Source organism: Rhinolophus ferrumequinum, chromosome 25 (genome assembly GCF_004115265.2).
Source record: "Rhinolophus ferrumequinum isolate MPI-CBG mRhiFer1 chromosome 25, mRhiFer1_v1.p, whole genome shotgun sequence".
Taxonomy (NCBI): Eukaryota; Metazoa; Chordata; class Mammalia; order Chiroptera; family Rhinolophidae; genus Rhinolophus; species Rhinolophus ferrumequinum.
Genome location: NC_046308.1, coordinates 4,365,489 through 4,383,792, shown reverse-complemented (window position 1 = coordinate 4,383,792; position 18,304 = coordinate 4,365,489). Strand labels below are relative to the sequence as shown.

Genomic DNA, 18,304 nt, shown 5'->3' with positions numbered 1-18,304 from the left:
ATCTCACTGTTACTTAGGGAGCCTGCTCTGTCTTAAAATTGTCGTCAGCTGTTAGAACAGTTTTAGAAAAATATGCTCTTTCCTTTGTAAATTTCTAATGCAGAATTTTACTATCTCCCATCTCAGAAAAGAGCCTTGCAGGAATACTTTTCTGATTTCGCCCACATTTTATTTACAAAGGACTCGATATTATGGCACCAAAAGTGTGTCATGGGCTAGAGTTGGCAGGAACTTTAGAGAAAGCCAGTTGAAGTGTTTTAAGCCAGCGATTGTCAACCCTGAGTACCAGAACGTGGATGGATTAAAAACACATGCATGCTCAGACCCCACTGCTGGACATTCAGGCTTAGTCTTATATGTGCCCTGGTAACTTAAAAAGAAAGGAGGGCAGGTCAGGGACTTTAGCAGTAGCCACAACATTTCAAAGGCAACCCCGCTGACCGGGCAGTTCTGCTTCTAGTTTATTCTGCAGATGGATGCTCGTGTGAAAGTGTGCAATGCTGTTTTAGACAGTAAAGATTGGAAGGAAGCTATTTGTCTATCAGTGGGGCCTGGACAAACACGAACAAATTATACACCTCTATGGTACACCAGGATTCCATAGCCTGGGCACTACTGACATTTGGGGCTGGACAATTCTTTGCTGTGGGGGCCTGTCCTGGGTATTGTAGGATGTTTGGCAGCATCCTTGCAGCCTACCCACTAGATGCCAGTAGCACTCCCCGCACCCCCTGTCTGAGTTGCGACATCCCAAAAGGAAGTCTCCAGACAGTGCCAAATGTCCCCAGGAAGGGGGGGGCAGCAAAATTGCCCATGGTTGAGACCCACTGTCTGTACTGATATGGAATCACGCCCAGGGTATTCTAAGAAAAAGAAAGGAACAGAGCAGCACATATACTTGGTACAGTATGCTGCCATTTATGTAAAAGAGAATGGAAATGTGTTGTTTTTTAACATAATTGCATGCATACTTATAAACTGTTTTAGGAAAGATAACCAAGGAACTGGCGATACTCGATACCCCTGGGAGGGCAACTGAAGGTGGGGGGGAAGAGGAGGGTACCTCAGTACACAAGCTTGTTATTTTCTGAGAATAAAAGTCTCCTAATTTCAATGGGCAGTCAGGGTTGAGAACCCCCACTGGAAAGCAGCAACAGATCCTGTCTCATCATTCTTTTCAGCAATCTGGAAAGCGAGTCCATGGACCATACATCGACCTGATGGTTTCTTAGCAAACCAGAGTAGTGCGTGAGAAAATGGCCCTGTCACATGTGCTTAAGCGCTGTCAGGAAATGCCACTTCTCAATCTGTGAGCATCCAACCTGGTCCCCTGGGTGCTCTGTCGGTGGAAAGACAGGGTTATTTGGGAAAACCCCCAACTTAACAGTTACAGACAAGGTATCTGGATCTCCATCTGCCACTGCAGCCCCCATGAGTCAGCCCCATGAGACATGTGGTCCCCAAACCATCTTTTCACCGCCTGCCCTCGCTCTCCAAGCTTCTCCCCACCCACCATCCCCCACCCCCGAGCTTCCCACACCCCTTTCCCAATCCATTTTGGGACATTTGTCTTCTTCGCAGGGGACAAAGTATTTGACATAGTGAAGGCTAAAGGGAAGAAAAGATGCCAAGAAAAAGAAAATCCACACGTGAAACGCCGCAATGTCTCATCCTTAGCCCTTTGTTTGGTTACTACTGCGTAACTGGCGGTGATGCCAAGGCACCGGCCTTGACCTGCTCCACGGTCGAGGCACTATCAGGAGCAAGAGAGAAACATCGGCTCTTGCAAAGTTGTCTCCAGTTTCTGGGAGGGAGGACTGATGTCCACAGATTTAGCTGCTTTGTGTCTGAGCAGGGCCAGCTCGTCCTGGGACTACTGGGGCCCCGCTGACCTGATAGATGCATCTGACATAGCACGCTACCACCATACCAACCGCATGAACGTAACTGATGACAGCATACCCCTTCCCGGCCTCCCCCTGAAGTCTGACAAATGTGATCACAGAACCGCTCCACACAGAATTTCATACCAAGCAGTCACACGGCCGTGACAGTGGCAAGTGATGTATTTGGCTTAAAGAAGCTTGTATTACTGAAGTTAATGCAAAAGTCTGGCCTCCACTCATGGTCTTATTAAATATATGTCCTAAGGGATCAGAGTCATCTATTAGAAATGGTGATAGCCCTGGGTATAAATAAACATTTCTCTTAGAGTTTGGCATCAGGTTTTCAATGTGCTTCCTCAAAGCAGACAGACAGTTTGTTTGCGGGATCAGTTTTGAGGGTGCATCTGAACCGAAAGGTGTGCAAGGCAGTGACACCTGGGGCTGCCATGTTCCGTTGCAGGTGCTGGCAGTGGACGGTTCAGGTCCAAGGGCAGAGGTGGGTCACAGTCACAGGTGCTGTAGGGCTTCCTGTCCTTGCTCCGTGTAACCGTCGTCACGGTGGGAGTTGGCCCACTGGCCAAAGGACTCCTGGATGTGCACATTTCTCTGCGTGTTGGCCAGACGCTTCTTATCTCGGGAGAAGAAGCTAAACCTTTCGGAAGGAGAGAAAGCAATGAGTGTCCGCCCTTTGATGCATACGTGACGGTTTTCGCAATGCCAGAGACATACAGCAGCAAACATGGAAGGGAGCAAATCAATTCAAGGTGTGAAAGAAAAAGGTGGAGGTGCAGGTCAAAGTTATTCTAGAAAACAGCCGGGGATTCTGCATGACGTTGTCACGGTACCTTGGAGGTGACAGTGCGAGCAGGGCGTGCACATACGTGACGTGTGATACAGCTCGTCTCCTACCGTACTCACTAGTGAGGGCTTCTCGTTATCAGTGGTAACAAAAAGCTTCTAGAAACATACACCATGAACTTCTTCATCCTAATGGTGCAGGTAAAGTAAGACTTGAAAGCCACATGGAATCTAAGATGATTCTGATGTCACCAGATGAATGATTTTAAGTACTTATGTATTTAACGAATCAGGAAACTGTGTCAGTAGAACATCAAAGCCAAGATTTCATGGATGTTACTGCTTCGGATGAGGTGAAAGTAAGTATTTGAGAAAAATGAGACGATTAAAAAATATATTCATAGCACATATGGTTCTCTGATTAAACACTGAATATAGTATGTGAGTGAAATGTGGGAAACATCATTTTGAAGTGTCAAAACCCGATTTACAGTGAAATAACTTTAGAAGTTATAACTTCCATTAGAAACGGCTAAGGCAGACCCAGAAGTCTTTTAAAACAGCTGTGACTATTGATCACTGATCAGAGTGAACCATCCGGTACCTAAAAGATAAAGGTAGAAACCAAAGGCGAAAAGCTTATGAAGTGGCCCATTTAAAACAAGGTCTGCTTTAACTCCACTTAACACAGTCCAGGAACCTGGCCAGGAACCTTGAGTTGACCCACCGTGAGTATGTCCCAAAAACCCTTTCTAAGCTGCCAATTGTTCTTTGATACTCCCAGCCTCTAAGAAGATTCCTTCTATTCGCTAAGTTCTCCTACTCTTGAATTTTGGTTTCTGACGTCGGTAAGAGATATAATTGCTGTGTTATGCTTCCCAGAGGAAATAGGAATGAACCGCTGAGAAACCCAAGCTTCAGATCAACTATTTTTGGTTCCCTCTTTCTGTGCACCTATTAGCTTCGTGTGTGTGTGTGTGTGTGTGTGAAAGCGCAGGTGTGTGTGTGCGCTGTGGGCTACGGAGTTCAGTTTTAATCACATTTGTGTGAAAATGATTTTACCATTCTGTGGTTCCTGGATCCTACAATCACTTCCTACCAGGAATAAAGTGGTCTTTTATCATAAAGCTGGGGCAAGCCAAATGTATCTGGAGCAAGTCTCCCTGCTAGCTAAAGACTCCTCTGTACGACAATGTGTGTAGTGGCCAACGAAGGCACCCTTTTCACAGTTCTGGTTCCACGTGAGCTCTCTCCAGAGTGTAATCAGGGCAATTAACTGGCCAAACACACCGCAGCAACACATCACTGTTACAGCTCACCTCCGCCTGACTCAAGTAAGCAGAAAAACCACTCGCCACGTCCTGTCCAAGGGGGGCACCGAATCAAATCACTGGTCCCCTCCTTTGCTTTTTAAACAAGATCAAATGGCTTATTGAGGATGGCTTGGCAAAACAAAGCGGTTTAGAAAGCTGGGGCTTGAAGACTGAAAACACAGTGTTAGTGTCACTCAGGGTGGGGGTGGGGGTGGGGTGTCACAGTGGGCATTGATTACTGACCCGTCACTTAAAGGACCTTCTTTACTGGATCATGGACAAGGTGGTTTTAGAATAGAAACAGAAAAGACAGAGAGAATTATCGGTGACAGAGCCAAGAATTCCAAGGCTTCAGTCGTGCAGGTCGAGCGCCGTGAACAGCCTGTTGGAAACCACACTCGACACCCACTTCAGACGGAAACACACAGGTGGTGGCCATGCAGCCCAAGTGGCCAAAGAAGACGGGCCAGCCCAGCAGTAGCTGCAGCAGACATTCCAAAGGCATAGCTCAAAACAAAACCAGAAAAACCGAGTGCCTACAAGGGAAACAAGTCGTCGGACGGGCTGTAGAGTGGGGTCATCTATTATCAGGCCGGCTGCTACCATGGGCATTATGGCTGTAAAGATCCTGGTTAGAAAAGTACAGATAGACACAGAGAAGATAAAAACAGGGAGGCATGAAAATAAACACACTCCACACACACGTCAGCTGAAGGGTTTGCTTATGGTATATGTTAGGGGTGGAACTGTGTCCCCACCCAAATCTGTATGTTGAAGTCCTAACCCCCCAGAGCCTCAGAAGGTGACCTTATTTGGAGACAGGGTCCTTGCGGATGTAACCAGTCAAGGTGAAGTAATGTTGGAAGAGGGTGGGTCCTTATAAAAGGGGGACAGACACGCACACAGGAAGAACACCATGTGAAGGTGAAGGCGGAGATTGGAGGGGTGCTTCCACAAGCCAAAGAATGCCAAGGAGTGCCAGTACACCACCAGCAGCTAGAAGACAGGCGTGGAATAAATTCTCCCTCACGGCCCTTAGAAGGACTCAACACTGCGACACCTTGATCTTGGAATCCTGGCCTCCGGGACTGTAAGAAACCATGTCTATTGTTTAAGCCACTCAGTTTGTGGCACATTTGTTGCTGTAACAAATGTGACAACCACCGAGGGCAGACGGGGTGGCTGGCCCTTACGGACTGAAAATGCAGGCCTGGGCCTGGGGAAAGAAGGAGTTGAAACCTGCTGTGGGAACTGGGGGTGACACCCTTGGGTGTCTTCCACCACGTCTCCCTCAGCTGCCATCAGCTGCAGGTACCATGCCTCACAGGTGGCCAAGGGAGACCCAGGAGAGGCGAGGTGGCCAGAGCGGGCCTGGCAGGACAAGAGCTGAAGCTGAGAGCCTGCCTAATCGCCCGCCTGGGTAAGTCAGTGCCAATGCTGAATGCTTTTGGGTCCCTTGGCTGGGCAAGGAAAATGAAGACATGCCAACGGAGCCACCCCAGCTTACTTTGAACAGCTTTAAGATTTTTTTGGGGGGGAGGTTGGCTGGGAAAAGATATGAGGTAATTGTCTCACATGAGGTTTGGGCATTTTCTGTGTGTTTGGATCACCTTTGATGCACTCCACAGAGTAGCCAGATCTTGGCAGAACCACCTGGATGGTGACAACGAGAAGAGGGGACACCTTTTGCTACATGAATGTGTGCAATCCCCAGAGACCAGGCTAGAGGGCACAGTTAGCTTTCCAGGGGCTCCAAGCCACACAGTTGTGCACCCACCTTTGCCAGGACCCCTCTCAGCATAACAGAGAGTCCCCCAAGACACCGTCTTTGTGTGGGGATGGCCCCAGAAGTGGGTTTGCCCACACAGACATGCTGGACTTCATTTGGGATCCGATTGGGGCCAGGCTGATGCACAGAATCCTTGGGACACCTGGAGGGGTCCGGCCAACGTACTGTCTGTGAGGCTCAGTGAATGGATGGCCCCTGCCTTTCCTATTCCCAGCACCCCCCTGCAAAAGCCACCTCCTGGAGGGTCAGCTACTTCCACGAGAAAGAGTGGCTGGTTCTGGCTAAACATTTATGTCCTGGATATGGTGTAGCTGATTTGAACTCCCTCCTCTCCCCCGAATATTTCTGGAATACAAACCAATGGCATTTCAGGCAGTGTAACGGGCGACTGTGAAGAAGCTATTTCTAGGCTGAAACGAGGACGGCGGAGCGTAGGACAGGAACAGAATGCACTGTTGTTGCTACCGTTCAATGCTCGGGTGGCCGCCTACTCTAAGCTTTCCGGTGTGTAAGGCCAGCTGTTGTGATCCGTAGCTTTCCGGGCCATCCATCTGCCCCCACTGCCTGTTTCCTGCTGCCTGGGTCACCCCTGTGCCCTGCTGAGCAGAAAGCAGTGTGTGTTCACAGGACCCCAACTGAGAGCCGAAACCACACAACGGGGGCGCTGGTGCCTGGTGTCCACTGGGGACAAGGGTGGAGTCACTCAGGCGCTCCCTTGTGACCTGCCTGGGCAGTGCCAACCCAGCCACTCAGGCCAGCAGCTGTTCAATCACAAGCTATTCCTGGACCGTCTCCTGGGCACACTGTTTTGACTGGCAGCAGAGTTTCTGGTTCCCTTGGCCAGTCAGCCCAGAATGTAGACTTTGGCGTCTCCAGCTCGTGGATACTTGAGAGATAAGGGAATTGGGAAGTCAGCCCATAGCTGATGACTCAGGGAGTGGGGTGAGGGTAAAGGGGGTGGGGAGGCAGAATGAGACAAAAGGCAGGGCTAGATCCTGACTTTGACCTCATGTAGTCACGGGCTTCTCCAGGCCCCAGCTTCCTCATCCAAGAAATGGGGCTGAATGTCCCAGCTCTGAATCTCTGCCTGGGTGGAAGACACCTTAGCTCCCGTGTTCTAAGCCAGTGAAGCCCCTTCAAACCTGCACGGTAGTTACTGCTTAGTTGGTGGTCAGTGGGGGGAGAAACTGATCACAGGCATGAAGCTGAGCTGGAAAGCAGCCGGGAGCTGCACTCAACAGACGGTGTGACTAATTCTGCGAAAAAGCAAGGATGAAGGGACCAAACAGACCACATGTGTGCCAGAGGAGTGAAGGGTGGAAAGGGACACAGGCATGGGACAGTCCTAAGAACTGCCATCCCTTGCCCGGCCCCCAGGGAAGATGTGTCCCTGCTCCAGGCTCTGGGCTCACGGGTCACAATGATGCAGCTTCCAGTCGGCAGCCGAGGTGGACAAAGGCGACCAGTGTCCTGCCTGGGCTGGTCAAAAGCCTTTTGTGCAGTTTGATCTTCCAATTATCCCCTAGAAGGAGATTCTGACTTCCCGCTCCCTCCGTCTGTTTCTGTCTGTATCTGGCTCCCCCATTCCAGATGTTTCTCCTGCCAGGCTTAGAGCCCCTGGTCTTGCTGGGGCCACGCTAACCGGGAGAATGGCTTTGAAAATGGGGCCCCAGAGTCCTTTCTAGAACAATCTGAAAAAGAGGATCAGACACCACAGCTTATTCAGGTGTGGGCAGAAGAACTGGTAGAAAGAAGCTAATTCTGATAACTTTCCTCTGGATTTTACAAGTCTGAGGTTTGCAAAAGCCAACTCTTAATTCCCTGCTTTAGAGGAAGGGGGCTGGAGTGGAAAATGAAAAAGTCAGAACAACTCAGCTTCAGAAGGGTTTCTTAGAATTACATACGACTTAGAATTACAGTGCTGGAGGCACTTGAAATAAAGGTGCTAGAAAGGTCTGATTTTTAAAGATCTGGGACTGAACTGCTGGAGGCAGAATGCTGGTCTCTCGGTCTCACCTCTCAGCCCAGGGAGGGGCTGTGTGGGCTCAGGAGATTTTCTCAGCTTCCCGAGGTTTTAACTGAAAGCTGTAGCTACTGAAGCACAAAATCAATTCTGCTCATCCTTACGTGCGAATAGGGCTGGATCGGAGTTTAAGCAAAGTCAATCCCATTTCTTACCAAGCACTGGATGAAAGAGTCTAACCAAGGGTAAGAATCTTCCTGAGGATTGAGTGCCTCGCAGAATCGAGACCAAAGGACTCCCTCTCCCCCAAGATGAGGCCACAGGGGACACCCATTACTTCTGTCTGCCTAGCATTCTGATGTTGCTTGGCACCTGTCCTTCCCCAATTTCAGTCCATGGGACAATTCACATGGAGTTAAAGCTACTCTACGCTTCAGGAGAGAATGAGAACCAGACCTGGCAAATCAATGTACTGCCCAGTGATTGGCTTAGGGGTGGTCATGTGACCCAATCAGAGCGAGCCAACGAAGCTCAAGTCTGACTTCTGGGGAAAATTCTTTTTTCCCACAGGGAGTTTAGAAGAAAGCAGAACCCTGGGCTGATGGCTGCCATACTGCCACCGTGAGGGGAGAGCTGCCCTACCGCCCACAGAAAGGAAAATCAAGTCAGAGGGAGAGGGAATAAGGCAAAGCCCTAATGACAAGGCCTGGATCCAGCTGAGCCTGAAGCCAGAACAACCTGGGGGTTTTTGGTTACTCAGCCAACATTTTCCTTCATTTTCTTAAGTTACTTTGAGTTTGAGTTTCAACTGCCAATGGAAGATTACTAATCCATGGCCAAAATGCTGTGGAAATCTGGAGTAAGGCAGTTTCAACTTTTCTGGTTCCAAGCTTCACCCCCTGCCCCCCAGTAAATATTTATCCCTAATCAGAACAGGGGACCATACCCCACGCCCCAAATCCAGCAGAGATCGGGGTCCAACTATACAAGGAAACTGAAGCTGGCAAGAGAGGCCTGGAAGGGAGACACACGTTGACCCGCACACTCCAGAGGGCAGCCAGCCTTTCCTGCGGCCACCAGCACCCAGAATCGGAACAAGGCACCCTTTCCCTAGAGCAGACCTGCACGCGTTTTACATTTCCTTTCCCGTCCAGCTATGCTGAACAGTAAGTTAATTCACAGGACAAGAACTAGCCAAGAATTTCCAAATATAACTGGAATTTAAAGGTGGAGGCGTCCAAGTAATCCCCCAGTTCCTATCCCCACATGCTCTTGGTGGCTTTCCAACCCACACCACTCGCTTTTACAAAGCTTCTGCTAGGGTTTGGGGGAAAGAACCCAGGCCTCATCTGCAATAAACCCTGGGTACAGCTGGAAGGCTGGGAACCCGGAAGGCCTTCCCAGGGGAGATACCAAGGCTACAAGACAACAGTGTGAGCGTGAGGCTCTCCTGCAGAGTTTAACACCCGAGCGCTGGGGCCAGGCCGCCTGGGTTTGAACCCTGGCTCTGCCTCTTATTTAGTTGTTTGACCCTAGGCAGGTGATTGACCTCAGGGCCTCAGTTCCCTCAACTCTAAAATGGGAATAACAGTGCCTCCACCTCACTGGACGATGGTGAGGACTCAATAAGGTCACATGCAGGAACGGGAGGGCACAGCAGGTTCTCAGGAGGTATTCACTAACTAGACCGGGGGTTTTAACACTTTCCTGAAAGTCTGCAAGGATCAACAAGCCTAAAATTCTTTGCAAAATTGTACATATTGCCTCCCCTCAACACCCCCACCCAGGGAAAGGGTCTGCAAACTCTCATCAGAATCTCAAAGGGGTCTTTTGATGCATCCACCACCGAAGTAGCTTTTAGTTGAGGACAAGAACTAGGTTGCTCTGTCTTGTATGTCCCCTCCGGCAACCAGGGCCTGATTCTGCATGTATTATTCACCAATAAATGCTTCATGGAGACACTGAGGGATAGGTGGATGAGTCATCAGAGAAATGCATAAGTGGGGTGGACCTGGCCATTCCAGACCTCTGGGAGCTGGGGTTTCAAGCTGTGACGGTGCATGAACCTCCGCCACCAGCCTCATTTGCTGTCCTCAAAGACCCAGGGACAGACCCCATCGGATACACTCAAGCAAGCCCTGAGCAGCAGCCACAGGCCCCACCCCTTTCCCGCCCCCATCCGCCTCCTTCCCCAACCTCTCTGCCCAGAGACCTCCAAGAAGGAACTCAGCATTCAAATACAGAGATGAACTAAATGTCAAGGGCCAACGTGCTCTGGGGTTAGCCCGCCCCAGTGGGAGGTGGTTAGTGACAAGCCTGGCCCTAGAACAGGTACCCAGAAGTGAGAGGCTGTGTGAACTGCCAGATCAGCCTCAAGCGAACAGCCCCACAAGCCGGAAGCGCATGACTTACAGTCGTCTGATCCCAGACTCCGGCTGGGGGGACATTCTCGGGTGGACGATGGGCGGAGGTTGGGGTATTCGATTTTCCTCTTCTATTTCTTCACTGGAAGGGTTGAGAAGTGTGAGACAAGAGTCAAAAATTCTGTGAGAGCTGGAATGTTCCAGAAGGGTTTTGTCTGATGGTCTGGGGGGGCTTGTACTTGGAATAAGGGGACCCAGGAAGACGGCAACAGTACCTCTGCCCCAACAGTCTCTCTGCCTGGGGGTCTGGTCTTTTAGTGATGGGCATGGCTGTTAAGAGGAAGGCTCAGGCCTGGAGACAATGGACACGTGCCTGTGGTATCTCTGGTCCAGATGGTCAAATGTGAGGCATTTCAGGAAACGGACCCACATCTCCATTTTGCGTTTCCTTTGAAGATTCCAGCCAAATAGAACGACTTCGTGTTTCCTGTCCCTGACAAATGCTTGTTTCCACACCTTTGTGGTTTCTTCCACCTGGAATATGCCACCCGCCCCTCAACATCTCCCATAGTTGAACAGTACCCTAACCTTTAAGGGAAGGTTCAGTTCAAATGCCACCTCCTCCATGAAGCCTTCCTGATTTCTATCCCATCCCCAAGCCTGAAGTGCTCTCTCTCTTCTCGAATAGCCAGTGTACACAGTATCAGTAAATCTTTCTTATGTGCCAGGCACACAGTAGTCTTTCAATAAAAATATGGGGCATTGTATTTTCTGTGCATCTCTTATCTTCCCTACTTGAGCAGGGACCACATCTGGTGCAACTGTCCTTCCTTCGGCTTTCCATTCAACAGATTTGTTGTGTACCTACTCTGCGCTAAGCTCCATTCTAAGTGTTGGGAACTTAGCCATGAACAAGACAAACAAGATTTCGGGTCTCATGTTGTTACAGTCCAGTATGGAAACAGATAAGAAAACAAGGACATTGATGACCAGGATTAATGTGTGATGGCGAAAAGAGCCATGAAGGAAGTAAAACTGGGTACAGTGATGGTGGGACAGAGCTCTCCTTTGGATGGGTGGCGATGGGGAAGTAAGGTCTCTCTGAGGAGGTGACACCTGACCTGAAACCTGAATGGCCAGGATCCACCATGGGAAGAACTAAGGGAGCAGCATGTGCAAAGGTCCTGGGGTAGAAACAAGCATGGTGTGTTTTGAGGAGCCAATAGATGGGCAACGTGTACGAAGCTGAACAAGCGTGAGGCAGCATGGTAGGAGATGGTGGTCTCCGTCAGGAGCAGTGCTGTCCATAGAACCTTCCAAGATGACAGACATACTCTGTACTGTGTTATCCAATATGGCAGCCATTAGCCACAAGTGCCCACTGAGCACGTGAAATGTGGCAAGTGCAGTGGAAAAACTGAATTTTAAATTTTATTTTAACTCATTTAAATAGCCACATGGCTAGTAGGTACCATATTGGACGGTGCAGTTCTAATATGTGCAAGAAGTTCACTGACCATGGACTAAGGGAACAAATACTTTGGCAGTGCAGCTCCACCATCTCGTATCTGCAATTCCAAAATCCAGAAGGCTTTAAAAACCAAAATTCACTTTCTGGTCACTGATTTGGTGCCAACACCTGAAATGAACTCTCGTGTGGCTGTATAATCTTTATCCCATTTAGTATGAATGTTTATATCTTTTGCTGCACAAATACCAGGGTGTTTAAAATGGCGGAGCTGTCCCAGACCACTGGTGGTGGAAGGTTATATCGTCTGTGTAATATTCCTTTCTAACAGCTGGAATGTTCTGGATTATAAAATGCACCTCAGCCCAAGAGTTCCTGAAAGGGACCTGGAGCTTGTATGTGTTGCAGGCCAGAGGGTCTCCAGAATGGACATAGATACAATCCTTGTTTTCTAGCTGACTGTCCCCAAACTCTGCATACCGCCCCCCGAAAGGAGCCAGCCTACCAGCTGCCAAGAACACTCACCTCTTGTAGTACGCCAGCTCCTCCTGCAACAAAAACACCTTGGACTTGAGCTCGTTCCTCTCATGCAGCACGTCCCGCAGCTCTTGCAGCGTGAATCGGGGGCGGTTGGGGTCCTTGAAATCCATGGCCAGCTTCTCTGCCTCTGACACACACTCTTCTCCGCCCAGCTCTGTCTGGAGGAGGCAGAAATGCCGCTAGTGAATTCCTGGCTGCCACCACCAGCACCCACTCCGCATCCTGCCACAGCCCCACTGCCCACCCTCCCGGGGCCTCAGCAGCTTGCCAAGGGCGCTATCGTAGGCACTCGCTGGCGGCCTCTGCTCACGTGCTGTGCAGTCACTGTTCCTCTGGACCTGAAAGCTGGCGGCCACCTGTACACTGTTTGCCTCCTCAATAGCCAGACCCACACTCCTGGCGCCTCCCCCACCTGACTCAGGTTTCATTACAAATAACATTAAGAGAGGTACAAAGGGAAAAAAAAGAAAGGAAGAAAAGGTGTCCAATGGGAAGAATGCACCGCTATGCCGCTACCCTCATAAACCGGCCTGCTTTCCATTGCCCATGTTCTCTCCTCAGCCTTACCAAGACCCGTGCTAATTTGGCCAAAGGTGTTAGATAAAATCAGAGCCCACACAATTCTACATCCTTTTCCCTCTGACATTAAGTCACACGCATTGTCCCATTTGTTACTAGCCCCCTGGTCAAGCCCTTTGCTTCCCAATGGCCGTGGGCATTTTCACTGGCGTTCAGTGGAAGCCCTGGTGGGGGGACAGAGGGGTCACACAGATGGACCCTCGCATGTTGTCACCTGCTCCAGGCCAGACCCAAACCCCGTCCTCCCATCTCTTCCATAGCAGGGAGCATTTAAAAAAAAAAAACTGTGGTAAAATAGGTTCAGCATAAAATTTACCATCTATAAAAGACACAAGTCAGTGGCGTTTAGCACATTCATTCACAGTGTTGTGCAACCACCACCTCTACGTAATTCCAAATCATTTCCGTCTCCCCAAAAGGAAACGCAGTACCCCTTAGCAGTCCCCATTCCCCATCACCACTGGCATCCACCATCTGCTTTCCGTCTCCGTGGATTCGCCTTTCCTGGACATTTCCTATAAATGGAATCATATCGTGTGGCCTTTTGTGATTGCCATGTTTTCGCTCAGCATCATGTTTCTGAGGTTCAGCCACAGCGTAGCATGTGTGAGAATTTCCTTTTCATGGCTGAGTGTGGATGGACCACCTTTCGTCTATCCTTCTGGCTACCGTAAATAATGCTGCCACGAACATCCGTGTACAAGGATTTGTGTGAACATCTGTTTTCAGTTCTTTTGGGTAGACACCTAGGAGTGGAACCGCTGCGTCATGTGGTCACTCTGTTTAAACAAACTTTTGGAGGAACCGCCCCATTTTACATTCCTGCCAGCAGTGTAGGAGAGGTCCACATTCTCCACATCTTTGCCAACACTTTTTCCCCCCATTTCTTTGATAGCAAGGAAGTTTTTGCAAGCTCCCTCCAAGCCAGCTGGCCAAATCTGCAGGTGGCCTGTACGGAGCCACCAATGTCCCATGATCGACTAGGAGTGGACCAAACTCAGGACATCAGTGGGAAGCTCTGGAACAGGACAATGATTGAAATAGAGTCCCTCCCCTGTCCCCATTCCCCCCCAAAAAACCCACAGTGGCACAGGGAGAAAAGGATCTCAGCCTAGACGGGTGATGCAAGGGCAGGATGTTGAAGGACTCCAGCAGGGAGGGCCGAGATGCCTCACATCCTGGGAGAGTAGGGACAGGCTGTTCTGGGAAAGGACACTTGAAAGGAGACACCACCCACCAGGGCAGATCAGGTGACGTAGGAGCCACCTGGCAGGCGCTGGCTGGGGGAGTGGATGGACCAGGAACCAGCAGGGGCAGCAGGGAGGCAAGTCGTTGCAGCAGGAAACTGAAATCTGACGCACGCTGCTCACCAGCCCATCTGGACGACAGAGTGGGGCCTCTTCCCTCACAAGAACCGTGGGAGGGAATGTTTGTGGATTTAACCTCCCAAGAAGGCCTCTAGGCGTCTGCTGAGGCCATCCCGCCAGGTGGGCTGTGTTGTCAGGGTACATCTTCGTGTCCTACTCCTTTTGCACAGCCACATACACGGGACGGTATCATCTACCCGAGACCATGAATACCGTGTTTCCCCGAAAATAAGACCTAGCCGGACCATCAGCTCTAATGCGTCTTCTGGAACAAAAATTAATTTAAGACCAGGTCTTATTTTACTATAATATAAGACCCGGTCTTTATAATATAATATAATATAATATAATATAATATAATATAATATAATATAATATAATATAATATAATATAATATAAAATACCGGGTCTTATATTAATTGTTGCTCCAAAAGACGCATTACAGCTGATGATCCAGCTAGGTCTTATTTTCGGGGAAACACGGTAGCGAGTGCCTGGTACACAGCAGGTACTTACTGCTGTCAGTTCCCTTCTCTTCCCCTGCCCAGGTTAACCGCAGAGCATCCTTGGATGTCTAATATTTACTCAGCATTAATTGAGCATCAACTTTGTGCTTGCTGGTGGCTGAACTAATGAGATGAATCAGACAGGTGGGGGTGGAAGGAAGATACATATAGAAACTTATAGGGTGATACAATAAGAGGTGCAGGGACATCAAACTGTCACTGGGGAGGATCACAGAAGGCATCACGACAGATGTGGTCTCTGTGCATGGGGTCTTGACGAACGTGTAGGAGTTTGCTAGGAACTCTGGACCCCCTCCAGTCCGCCAGCCCCATTTTGTTTGGCCTTCACTGTGTTCTAAAACATTTGAACCACTGGCCAACAATTTTAGATCTGGAGATGTCACGTTAAAGCTTGGGTTTGGGGCTTCCTTTTGCAAAAAGTTGGAGGATTGGGTGACCCACGTGGGGACACTGGTGCTGCATAGCTGATGCTCCTTTCTATGTGCTCTTTCCTGTCTCGACCCCATACGCATCAGTGGCCTCTGCCGTGGACCCAAATCTCGGGCTCACACACTCCCTCTCGGCCCTGCCTCCCAGGACAACTCAGGCCCTGCCATTCACTGCGACAAGGCCCATGCCTCCGGAAGGGGCCATCTGATAGGTGTCCACCTGCCCTGAGGAAGACGTAAAGCCCTTCAAGTGGCTTCCCTGACCCTCACTTCCCAAGAGGCTTTTGGGCGCGCTGCCTGCTCCTCGCCCGGCCTGTATTTCCTATCTAGCCCAGTCATATGGCTGAGGGCCCTTTCCGCCCAGACATCCGAGGATTCCTAGGAACACTGCTCTCAAGCCAGAGCCGTTCCCTGCTCACCCCCCACAGGTTGAAATTGCTCAAGACTCCCAAAGGCTCTTGAAAACCCGAGTTCTTTTTCTCTGGAGACGGGATGGCTCTCTTATGGAGGTGCAACCTAATTCCAGGGCTTGGGGGATTCCCAGACAGGTTCGCAGAACAGTCCTGGTTTCTGGGACCACTGCCTGCGACTGCAGAAGAGGGAAGGGGTGGGGCTCCAGCTTTTCTCAAGGCCACTGCCTCTGACGCAGTCCCTGGGGCAGCCCCGGCTCGGCCTGTCCAGACCAAGAGACTGTGAGGCTCTCCCCAGCATGGCAATCGGGCCGATCAGCAGCGGACCTTCTAGGCTTACTCCACGAGGGACCATGGAGGTGGCCCGGGTTATCGCGGATTGTCCGCTCGTCCCCTGAGACACTCTGGGCACAGCCTGGGGGAGACGCCTTGAGGCCCCAGCTGCTCTCGGGGAGGCCCAAGAGACCAGCCGACGAGCAATGGGGACTGTCCAGAGAGGCCTGAGGGAGGCCACATCCTCCATCAAGGCCTCCATCCTGAGGGCTAGCCTCCTGGGCATGCTGCCCGCTGCCGGGCAAAGGGGACTGACTGTGCTCTGGTCACCCTCTGGTCATGCTCGTATCTCCAGGCCTACCGTGCAAGCATTCAGCTCGAACACCCTGCCTCACATGCCAGCTGCCAGGCTCCTGTCTGCGTTCCCTGCGTACTTTAAAAAACAGAACAAACAACAAAAAAACTTGCTTAAAAAATCAACTGGTAAGGCAGAGACATCAAGAAGGTAACTATTAACTTTATAGTTTTCTTATTGATTTTATAGTAAGTAAGTCCTTTAGACAGGAGCCCACCTCCTTTTCTTTTCTTTTTAATTAAAATTTATTGGGGTGACAATGGTTAGTAAAATGACATAGGTTTTCAACCACCTCATTTTCTTAATGGTTGATACGTCTAATTGTGAAAGCCTTCAGTGAAAACAGGAGAAACTGGAAGAAACAGAAAATATGCTGAGTGAAAAAGACCACGTGTGCTATGACACCACCTATATGAAATGTCCAGAACAGGCAAACCCACAGAGACAGGAAGTAGATTGGCGGTGGCCAGGGACGAGGGAGGCAGAGATGGGAGCGACTGCTATGAGTATGCGGTTTCTTTTTGGGGTGATGGAAATGTTCTAGATAGTGGTCATGATTGCACAATATAGTGAATATACTGAAACCCACTGAATTGTACATTTTCAGTGGTTAAGTTGTATGGTATGTGAACTATATCTCAATAAATACATCATAAAAATATGTAAGAAGCCTTGTGTACCAGAGATCACACTGAAACGACAGTGACGCAGCTTAGAAAGGTTTGTATGAATCAAGGGGGTGGGACGGGGAATCAGAGTAACGCAAGCAACTAATTCCTCTGAGCTCTGGATCCCTCCATGGCTCCCATCTCCCCTCTCCAATCTAACTTGCCACCCCAGCTGCACCCTGCACATTCTCCAGTCTGGCTCCCGCTTTTCCTCCTGGCCTGTCCCACATTCCACCATGGACATCCTACCCATCCCACAAGACCCATCTCAGTGCCCTGAAGGCCTGTACCGCCCTTGCCTCTCGACTCAGAATTCACTGTGCCCTCCTGCTCTGCTCCCCGGGCCCTCCATCCCAGCCACACGACTGGATCTACTGGATCAAACCACGTTCATTCCCCTCATTTGTCAGATAGGAAACTGACCACCAAAGAGATGGACGGGTCCTGGGTCGCATGGCAGCAGGTGGAGCCACCACCACAACCTGTGGCTTCCCTGTTTGAGTGACAAGCATCCTGAACGCCACCCAGCTCTGAGGAACGGAGTCAAACCCAGCAAAGCTGCCCAAGTCTGGGAACAGACGCTGCAAAGGGGGACTGAGCTCAGTGGATTAGTCATAACTGCTACCTGATTTTACTGCCCCGTTTCTGTCCCGCCCCACTGGTGCCAGAATGGGAAACTGAAACCGCCAGGCAGTCAGGCCAAGGAGGTGTGAAATGTTCCTGTCCTTGATCTTGTTGCTAAAGAGATCTGGAACAAGGGCTCGGAGTCTTGTGGCCCAGGTTTGGAATGGGCCCTGCCTCCCCAGGAGATAGGCCTGAGCTCTCGTGGGGTCCAGGAGGCTGGAAGGGGTCCATCAGAGGAATTGGGACTGTGTTTGGCATCTGCTTCCTCCCCTCTCTCCCACTGCCATAGATTTGGTCCAGCCCCCACCTTTTGTACCTGGATTATTGCAAAGGGCTCCCAAAAGCCATGTCTTGTCTTTAGGTCCTTCCCCGGTCAACCTGTCCTCCAAAATCTCTGATGCTGCCACCCCCTATTCAGACCCTGTGAAGGGATCCACACGCCCCACGGCTCAGTTTTGTGTGTGGCATTCTCAGCTCTGACGCTCTGGCACTATAGACGATAGCCGTTGTCGCTGCCTGCCCTGCACCATTCACATACTTCTCTGGGCCAAGCTGTTGCAATTTTCCTCTGGAGAAACTCCCCCTTCCCCACTTTTAGTGGATGTGGCTTGGATGAATACCAGCAAACAGGGGAAGCCACGTGACTAGGGAGAGAGTGGATGTCATACGTACACTAGAAGTCAGGCCACAATGATTGGTTCAGTGATGACCCAATGAGAGGATTCCCTGAGACTTTTGCTGGGAATTTGGGAAAGAGGCAATTTCTTTCTACTGGGGTTGCAGAGCTGGTCGAGTACCAGGGGCCACTATAGGGCAAGAGACTACAGGAGCATAACACCAATACAGAGGAAAACAAAGCTGAGAGACGGTCTGAAACAAATTCCTAATAGGATCATTTGGACACCTGGAACCAGCTAGACCTGAAGCCATCCTTAACGCACAGCTTTTAGTT

The 18,304-nt window shown here is 50.2% G+C and overlaps 1 protein-coding gene across 4 annotated transcripts in view; it reads right to left on the bottom strand.

Annotated features, from left to right (window-relative positions):
• Positions 1–1,659: 1,659 nt before the first annotated feature.
• Positions 1,660–18,304, bottom strand: part of RILPL1 (Rab interacting lysosomal protein like 1) — a 32,188-nt gene continuing 15,543 nt past the window's right edge. Inside the window, exons 5-9 of one of the 4 annotated variants that reach the window (XM_033097774.1) lie at positions 12,106–12,278; positions 10,162–10,254; positions 4,538–4,625; positions 4,241–4,264; positions 2,423–2,538 (exon numbers count right to left, since the gene is read on the bottom strand). In XM_033097774.1, the coding sequence (XP_032953665.1) occupies positions 4,262–4,264; positions 4,538–4,625; positions 10,162–10,254; positions 12,106–12,278 (357 nt within the window). In that variant the 3' untranslated portion in view covers positions 2,423–2,538; positions 4,241–4,261. Of the gene's footprint in view, positions 2,539–4,240; positions 4,265–4,537; positions 4,626–10,161; positions 10,255–12,105; positions 12,279–18,304 lie in introns of all 4 variants that reach the window. The other 3 variants (XM_033097773.1, XM_033097771.1, XM_033097772.1) reach the window with 3 other exon arrangements.